This window comes from Lactuca virosa, chromosome 9, assembly GCF_052849685.1.
Source record: "Lactuca virosa cultivar CGN04683 chromosome 9, Lactuca_virosa_CGN04683_v6, whole genome shotgun sequence".
NCBI lineage: Eukaryota > Viridiplantae > Streptophyta > Magnoliopsida > Asterales > Asteraceae > Lactuca > Lactuca virosa.
Genome location: NC_136434.1, coordinates 110,312,864 through 110,323,209, shown reverse-complemented (window position 1 = coordinate 110,323,209; position 10,346 = coordinate 110,312,864). Strand labels below are relative to the sequence as shown.

General features: G+C 33.6%; 1 protein-coding gene across 1 annotated transcript; it reads left to right on the top strand.

Moving 5' to 3' along the window:
- The first annotated feature begins 7,282 nt into the window (after positions 1–7,282).
- Positions 7,283–8,511, top strand: LOC145140890 (membrane steroid-binding protein 1-like). Its single transcript, XM_079074275.1, has 2 exons — positions 7,283–7,728; positions 8,035–8,511. The coding sequence occupies exons 1-2, from the start codon at positions 7,412–7,414 to the stop codon at positions 8,384–8,386; spliced, it is 669 nt and encodes a 222-aa protein (XP_078930401.1). The 5' UTR covers positions 7,283–7,411; the 3' UTR covers positions 8,387–8,511.
- The last annotated feature ends 1,835 nt before the right edge of the window (positions 8,512–10,346 follow it).

Genomic DNA, 10,346 nt, shown 5'->3' with positions numbered 1-10,346 from the left:
AATCCAGTATAGATCTATACACAAACTCATACGCTCCCCACTTAAGGAGATTCTGGATACAAAACGGTCATGACAGGTAGTGCCATGCCCCGTTACGTGGCTCACATAACTGTAGTAATGTTCTAGTATATGTATGTGCTAGCTGTATTGTGTGTTCTCTCCTGTCTAGCATGTATGTATGTTCTCTCTGTATAGTATTGTTTGTTTCTCATCATAGTATTTTCTATCTGTATGTTATGTTCTCTCTGTATAGTATTGACTCATGTATGAACTAACTCTTTGTATGTTTCACTGTTCTAGTAATAGTATTAGTATATCCCTAAACTATACCTATTATAGCTTACTAGTAATGTTGTTTGAATGTATGAACATGTGTGCATACCTTTGCTACCCAAAGGTATTGAACTGAATGAAAGAAGGAACTTTTATACCTATATACATATACATAATATATAACTAGGATTCAAACGACCTTCGGACAAATAACCTGAATACCCTAAGTCCACAACCAAACAAGGAACATGAAGTAAGGTGAGCTATCAGTCCTAAGTCCTTTCAATCCTACTTATATAACTATATCTATATAAGTACACATTTAACAGAATATAAGTTTAAAAGGGTTTAATAAAAGTATTTGGTATGTGAAAGAGTTTGTAAACCAGTTTGAAGTAAAACAGTTTGATAACACAGTTTGAAAAGTAAGAAATCCACTTGTTTGGTAGTTATTAATCACATGTGATTGATATAATAACTATAATAGTTCAACTTGTATCCCCCCCCCCCCCTCATAAAAGCATTTAAAATCATTTAAAAGGTTGATTAAGGGGTATGAACTCACCTGTAGTGAGTGGTTTGGATGAACGGATGGTATAGGATGCTAAGTGTCAAGTGAAGACTTGAACACACACAAGGATCCTAGTTAACATATAATCACACATATATGTATCCAATTAGTCATTTAGTAACTAATTAACCAAGTTAAGACATCCTAAGACATGAAAAACACTTGATTTAAGTGTTATAAGTACTAAGGATTGCATCTAAGGGTTGTAGGACTTGGCTATTGAGTTTGGGGTCCAAGGGTAAACTCTTTTGGAGTTTACGGTTTTGGGACCAACTCTCATTGAGTTTACGGTCGTAAACCCATGATTTTACGGCCGTAAACTCATGGTACTTTTACCATTTTGTGTTTTGAAGCTTTAAAGGTCATAAGAAGCATTCCTACTTCATGTTTAAGCCTTAGGAAGTGATTAGGGCACCATTTCACCCCTTTGTGGAGTTTACGGTCCTTGGACCATTTCTCCTTGGGTTTACGGCCGTAAACCCAAATGGTTTATGGACTTTTTGATTAAGTCCTAAGCACATCAAGGATGGTATCTAGACTAGTATCCAAGGCTTGGTAAGGGACTAGGGCACACTTTGGCCCCTTCATTAGGGTTTACGGTCCAAGAACATATTGGACCGTAAACACCTTTGATCTTGTGTTTCCTTATGTTTTCTAGATGATTAAGAAGTGTAGCAAGTCTTATAACACACTAGGGTAAGAGTACTTACTATGTAGAAGCTTGAAAAGGTGTTAGAAGTCCAAGAACACTAGTGTGTGTTCTTGGTGTTCTTGGTGAAACTTGAAGATCTACACATATGGAATGATTTCACGGATGGAATCATGTAAGATCACTAGATTAAGTAAGATATCAACTTTTTAGGGTAAGAAACACTTACAAAGTTGAAGATCAAGAAGGAAAATCGGATGATACTTGAGAGGATTTGAGTTTTGGATCTTGAAAATGTGAAAAAGTGGTAAATATGAGAAGAACTCACATGGTCAATTTCATAATATCCTAGTCTTAATTGCCTAATTGCATACTATAGGGAAACTATATCCTAACATACAAAGGATACATACTGAAGTATACAATATAGTGAGAAGAACTCACATGGTCAATTTCTCAAGGGATAAACAGTTAATCAAGCATTTTGACTAACGAGCAACACTCCAACGAGGATCTACCTATATTACTATAGTTTATTAATTCCTATGGGAATTTGTAATGTAGGCTAGACCCCGCACTAATCCCAATGAACACTGATAGTTCTATCAAATAAGGATCGGTCAGGTCGAAAACTCGGGAGGCAGGATCATTTCGACGTATAGCTTTTATGAAATCCAACATCTAAGCCAATGTGACCATTCTATGCACCTTTCCCGTAAGTAGATTAATCAGTATTATTATTGGGATTATTGACAAATCTTTATTTACATATTCATAACAACGACTATGAGTATAGATATAAGTTACATGTTAAAGCATAACAAGTGTAGCCTAAATTAAAGAGAGTTTCTAGTGAAACCGAGATTATGCGGGCAAAACCCTAATTCAAGAGCTTCTAATTGTCGTCTCTTCGATGTCGCAGGGCCTCGCTAAGGTAACCAGAAACTATGGAGAAAAGGGCTAAAAGATAGCAAGTATTCTAGACAGAATCATGTGGAAAGATGTGCAGAATAGAGTTGAAACTCAGGTTTATATAGGTAGAATTCTGGTGTGCGCCGCACACATCGCGCATCTGGTCGGAAAAGGGTGACATGGCAGGAAACGGGTGGTGCCACGTGTTGAAATTTGGGTGGTGTGTCAGGCGCGCCGCATAAGCTGTCGGGGCGCGTGTCTGCGCGAGGATTTCTGATTTCTTAAAAATTGCATAACTTTTCCGTATGAGCTCCATTTTCGACGGGTTTTATATCTACATGTAGCTACCGACGAGATCTACAACTTTCAATTAGACTCCGTCGACTGTCTTTATATTGATGGATATGTATGGACGGGATCTTTGAATCTCGTTTAAATTGTTTTTCCTAACAATCGACCGATCTCAAATTCGGTTTCTGTGTTGCACATAGCTACGCTGAAACTGCTATAAATCATAACTTCCTCAATTAAAGTCAGATTTGGACGTTTTCTATATGCATGCTCTCGGTTTGATGACTACTACGACTTTTGTTTAGATCAGTAAGGCTAATAAGTAACATATCTTCGATTCGTATTTTACGACGCACATAGCCATTTATGGGAGTAGTAAAATGGGGTGTTACAATCATCTCGCTACTATCTTACACGGGGGGAATTTATACCCCTCATCGGTTAATTACCAGCTTACTACTTCAACATATATAGGGAACTTATACCCATCATTGGTGAATTACCAACTCACTATTGTTGGTTGATTACCAGCTCACTTTAACATATATATGGGGAATCTATACCTATTGTTGGTTGATTACCAGCTCACTACTTTAGCATATGTGGGGAATCCATACCCCATGTCGATTAACAACCGGCTTCTCACTAGCCATGGGAGAGCGATTACCTTTTTGTAGCCGCTTGGGGAATTCATACCCCTTGAAAACTACTTTGCAATAGGAGGTACCATACCAATAGCATCTCTTCATCCTGTTACATGGATTTGTCCAAACCCTTTCAAAACTATGAATGCATTTATAACATATAACCAAATACTCATTTCACGAATATACTAATGTCAGCTAATACACATATGACATGCTTAAGCCTTTATCATAGAACCAATAGTTATGCCCCTTTATAACTATACACATAGAACATCAAATGTTCAAGCAATCAATATCAAACATATGACATGCTAAAACTTTCATATAATAACTGATAGCAATTCCTTTTAACTAATAAACATACAACAGGTTAAAACTTTCACATTAAAACTACTAGCAATACCATTTAAATCTCAAAAATAGAGAGCATAAACATTCAAGTGACAAAACACTTAACATCAATCATTTTCATATAGAAAAACTTCTTTTGCTATGTACCCATGAAATCCACATGTACTCACATCTTTAGTTTGTGAAAACTAATTATAGTCATTTCCCTTTAATTGATGCTTCTTGACCAAATTGCCTTAAGTTCATATTCAATCAATAAATAAAGTCTTTAAAAATATAATTTAACCCCTTCAGAAATTAATTCCATTTCATACACAATGATCATTCACATGATCACTTAACTTTTCACTCAAACTTTTTATCAAGAAAATGAATTATACTCCACATATATCAAGTCTACATGATTTATTTCATTGAGTCATAAGCTAAAATTATAAGTATGTATCACTTCATCATTCTAGGGTTTGATGTTCTTTACTTCAAATCAATCAATTTCACCATACATGGCTATAACACTTTGAAATCATATTCAAGTTACCAATTGTTACTATATATTACAACTTAAGCTACTCGAATCAATTATGTAAAATCCCTTTCAATTCCAACTCTGTTAAACACATGAACTTGAAGAATATAATGGAGAGATTACCTTACTTTCATTAGTGGAATTCAAATTTTTGAACTTCCTTGAAAATTCTTGATTATGGCTTGAGATTCTGATCAAACCCTATTGGAATCCCCCCTCATAAGCTCTCTATTTGTGGAAATGAAATAATGAACCAAATGACTACCTTAAACCTATTTTATCAGGTCCTGAGTTCACTGAACGTGTCGTGTAACATATGTGGGCATAGTGCGTCTACTTAAGTGGCGACATGCCATAAACACTTTACTTTGATGCGTCACATTCTATCCCGTGTACGCGTTGCGTATCAGTATTATACATTTCCCTTCTTGAAATAACAATCTACTTTATTATTTACGTCTAACTTCTTGCCTTGATGCCCCGCGTGTACTCCTCTAACGCGTCATTTTTACTGCATCAAATGCAAAATTTCGCATCTGATTTCCCATATTTACCATTTCTTTTCCTAACTTTAAATAAACATATATCTTTCATCTTAAGTCCATTTTTGATGGACTTTATATCCACATATGAGTAAAAAGTAGTTTAATAATATTTTAAGTCACTTTTGACTAAATACTTACAGGACTTAACCTATTAAGCCATAAAGTAACTACTGAAAATGGTAAAATTTATTGTTTTACCTTTTTAGTCAAAATACTCAATTCCGCAACTAAATTCACTTAAATCAAAATTTCCAAAGCTGTCCACAGTAAGATAAATACAAACTACATGTCCTAAATTTTAACATATTTTATTACCTCGACAAAAATACCCATTTGACGCAAACATTTCTCATACATACCAATAAGTGGTCAATTTTAGTTCCAAATTACCATATCAATATTTTTCAATTATCACTTGGCATATGAGAAAATATTAACTAACCAAAAACTTAAACTTTCATATTTTTTTTTTGTCAATTTGGACCATTTTATCCTTAATGACAACATTCACACATTTCTAATTCATTTCCCATTAACTTCTTTACTATATGAACATTAAAACTTTTGGATGTTACATAAAAAAAAATGCATCCATAAAAAATGATAGATAACATATTGTACATGGTATATCATACCATAATGAGCATTTCATAGTTGATTACCTTTAAATATAATAAAATAAATATAGTGGTCGATTTGAAAAGAAGTAAAATGATATATTTCTCAGAAAAAAACAATACAAAAATTAGTGGTTTTTAAAGAAAAAAAAACAAAGTGTTTTTTGGAAAATATAAAACTACAAAAATTGGTCCCTATGGTTTTTGAAATGTTTTGGATATGGTCAAAAAAGTTTTCAACTTGCATGAAAGGTCCAAAATCAAGAATTTTCTGTGATTTTGGTCCCAAAACTAAGAAATTCTTGTGGTTTTGGTCCAACTAAAACATGTAAGGACGATTTTCCCCTTATTATTTGCTTTTTTTTTTTTTACATTTTTCTTGATTTATTTTACTATTTCATTAATTATAAAAAATAAAATAAAATAAAATCCCACCCACCCCCACCCCCGCCGGTAACCCTCTCCCCTCTCTCTATCAGACTCATTCGACTCTCTCTCCTATCGTCTTCTTCCTCATTCTCACCTGCAAATCAAACCTCACACATACATTGTATATTCTCCCTCAGTAATCGATATATCTTTTGCAAATATATAAGTTATTTCCATGGAGACGAATCTGTGGTATCTCAAATCGATGGCATCAGGAAGAAACAATCGATTTTTGGGTATTTTAGGACTGACGATTAACATAAACACACATAAATCGATGGTTGGAGGAATCGATAGAAGATCTAAAGAGAAAACATCAAGATTTAGATCTAGATTTGTAACTGGATTCTAATATGGTATTTTCCCTTTTCCCATGTAAGAAGCAATGGTGTTGGGTTCTGTTCGCAGGTGACGAAAACCACAAACCACCTTGTTTTATCATAGTCGATTCTTGTAGTAAATGTGGACTAAGATAACAGAAAGAAAAACCGAATTTTAGGCTTTTAGGTCCTTACTCTTGACTCGATCAACATGTACTTGGTTATGTGTGTATTTCCAGATTTATAAAGAATAGAAAATTCTTTATTCTGTATTTGAACTTGTTATTGTATCAAGCACCATGTGGGATTTTATTGTGGTTTTTAGGGTTTTTGGGAGGGATAGCTGGAGAAAATGAAGATGATCAATGTTCTTTATGTTTGTACTCTTTGTGTGTGTGTGAAGGATAGGGAGATGGGAATAGTTGGAACACTCGGCAAGTTGTTGTTCTTTGGTTTGCAGGGATTCACGAAGAACTATTCCAGTGGGGGTTTGGAAATGGCCACCATTGTTGAAGCTTGAAAATGTAGAAAATATAGGGCATAAAAACGATTGGGGGGGGGGGGGAGAGAGAGAGAGAAAGAGAGAGAGAGAGAGAGAGAGAGAGAGATATGGCCTATCGGGGAAGGGGTGGGGTCACCGTTTTTTCTGTTTTTCCTTTTTATTAAATTAATAAAGTATTAAAAAATGCAGAAAAGAAATTAAATAGGCAAAATTGTCTTTCAGCTTTTTATGACCAAAATCATGAAAAAATCTTGATTTTAAACCTTTCAAGTTAGAAATTTTTTGGACCATAACTACACTTTTTCGAAAACAAGAGGACCAACGTTGCACTGTTGTCTTTGGAAAACAATTATCCTCATTGTCTTATGCCAACTAACCCCATTTTATTGAGCACATTGTTGTCATTTTTTTATTTATTATTTGTAGTTTTATATTTTATGTACAATACTGATATAATTTATATATTTTATTAAATATGTAATAAATTTTTATTTATTTTTACATAAAAAAAATAATTTATTTGTTTTAAAAGAAATTATTTATTTTTAATATTTAATAAATTTTAATAGAATAAAAAATAATTATAATTATATGGATTAGGTAGTTTAAATTAGTCGAAAAGGTCGTAAAAGTAGGGTATTCACTATTCAGCATTCACAGTACGACCAAAACCCTGAAATTTATGAATCCATTAAAATCGGTACAAAGCATCAAGCTATAAAGCAAACACCTCTTTTCATCTATCTCTTTAACACAGAAGAAGCATCAATCGACAATCATGGATGTGCCACTGTTGGAGACACTTAAAGAGGCCATAACCGCATACACAGGACTATCTCCGACGACTTTCGCTACTGTAGTCGCTTTGGCTCTCGCCGGCTTCTATGTCGCCTACGGTATGTTCGGTGGATCCTCCGATTATCATCCACAACAAAGCTCTAGATCATTCCAAGAAGAAGAATCGCAGCCTCTCCCGCCGCCGGTTCAGCTCGGCGAGATTTCCGAGGAGGAGTTGAAAGCCTACGATGGCAACGATTCTAACAAGCCTCTCCTTATGGCGATCAAGGGTCAAATCTACGATGTCTCACAAAGCAGGTATATTATTATTATTATTATCACAACTTTGCTTCTACTTCATCACCATAGAATTTCACTTTTCTGATTTGATTTCGGTCGTACCTTTTTCAGTGCCCTTTCTGCTTTACCTTTTCGAGAACTGCATAATCTATAAATATTTCTTTATTGGCTTTAAGACGACGAATTCTGTTGACTTGAGGAATGTGTATAATCAAAATTAGGGTTCTTGATTCGATTCTTAAGCTTATGATTTGGGCATTCGTGAAGAAGCTACAATTGTGAATAAAATAATGATTTTTTGGCAACCCTTTTGATTTCTTGCAGGATGTTCTATGGACCAGGTGGACCATATGCATTGTTTGCAGGGAAGGATGCAAGTAGAGCTCTTGCGAAAATGTCATTTGAAGATAAAGATTTAAATGGTGATCTCACTGGTCTTGGTGTATTTGAGCTTGAAGCCTTACAAGATTGGGAATATAAGTTCATGAGCAAGTATGTCAAAGTTGGTACAATCAAGAATCCAGAATCTGCACCCGAGTCGTCTACTACACCTGTTCAACCAGCTGAGTCAACTCAACCTGAGTCAACTCCAGATGACCGTGTTTCACAGACTACAGAAATAGCAGCCGGTGAAATTAAGGAAGAGACAACAGGTGAAGACAATAAACATGAGTGACTTTCTTTGTGATGCCTTGAGGAATTTGTAGTATATGGGTGTCCATGATTGTGACTTCTTGTATCTTATAGTCGTATTATTTGGCATAATATGATGATTATGATATTTTACCTTTTTTTTTTTTTTTTTCATTTCAAAATGAATGATGCGTGTGTTGTGTAGATTTTTAGATGTCTTTCTTTGTAAAAGGTGTCTGATTTTTGTTATAGACTTACTAGGTGTTCGTTTTTATTTTATTATTATTATTATTATTATTATTAGTTTTGCAAAAGCTCTTTTGATCTTTTATATAGTAGGAAAGACAAAAGCTCTTTTGATCTTTTATGCAGTAGGAAAGACATTCGGTTAAAAGACTTTAAAGGCTTTGCTTTTTTGAAGACAAAAGATATAAAAAAAAGTCATTATAATATTTTTTTTTGAAAAAAAAAAGCTTTTGATTTTGAAAAACCATTTTAAGCATAATATGATACTTTTTTTTTCCGACACCACCACCCACTCCTACCTCTGCCACCACTACCACCACTATTCTTTTTTTATGAAGACTTTAAAAAACAAATAATTTTTTTTATGAAGATTGAAGACATGGAAAAATATTTTTAGTCCCCATTTTATTCTACAGAAATGGAAAAAGATTGAAAACATTTTACCTGTTCCAAAACAAACACAACCTTATAATAACCAAATTTTGTAGATTGATTTCGGTTTTATGACAACACACAATAACATACCTAAGTTCTATAAGAATGGGATAAAAGAGGTAATGTGTGAATTGTTTTCATTGATGACCTCTGACATAAGAAAAGAAAAGTGTGAGTCTAGACTGGATGATCTCTTGCGTAAGCGTGTAATGAAGAATAAACAACGTTGTGTGACCAAAGAAAAAGAAAGTGGATGATCTCCTACATGTAATGAAGAATAAACAGTATTGTGTGACCAAATAAAAAAGAAAGCAAATACTAGCAATAAAGAAAGTAAAGAGAAGCATGATAAGAAGGTAAAGAAATGGATGGATACATAAATAATGAAAAAGAATACTAGCACATAAGTCATGAAGTAGATACTAGCAAAACAAGCTCAAACTATAAAATATAAACATTGAAAACTAACAATAAGTCACAAATGACACTAGCAAAACAAGCTTAAAGCAATAAAACTGAGTGGCAAACGCAAACAATAGAAAGGAAGCTAGACATATGCAATTAATAAACATAGAAAATGTTGTCAAATGAAACAATTGTTAATCAAAATCCATATAATATTGCAATTTTGCTGAATATTCCCTTTCATATAGGAGGAATCATTAGTTCATGATACAAAAAACACTAGGTTTTACTACAAAATATTTAGTTTATTATGCATTGAAAACAATAAATGCTTCAAAAAAAAAATACCAAAAAGAACTTAGAATACGATGAGAATGTTAATTTGTGCCCTAAAATATGACAAATTGGAGTAAACTAGAGGGATTCAACAATCTCGATTCCTACTCTAAGCATGCCAAAATTATTGTATTACTTATAAATATTTTTTTTATTAAGGTAATATCTTATATCTCCCATGTTCTATTATTTTTATGGCATTATTATATGAAATTAGTGGTGGTCAACTAAGGATAAGAGAAGGTCATTAAGGTAATTTTATAGCAATTGAGTCAAATTTGATTCTATACAATGTCTCTGTCTCCTTGTCCAACTGTTTATGTCTCTTCTGCTATAAATACATCACAATTTCAAGAACCCTTTTCATATTTCCTCAATCTTTACATAAAAATCGCATCTTTTGAAGAATGAAACGATTCTCAGTTCTTATTTTGATGATCTTGATCGCAAGTTTCCATTTTGGGAATTGCAGTATGATGACGGAAGTTGATCAAGAGACACACCAAAGATTGTTATCAAGAAAGTTTCTTTTTTCTTATAAGAGGCAACTAAGAACAAGTTCTTATCAATATCGTTTCAAG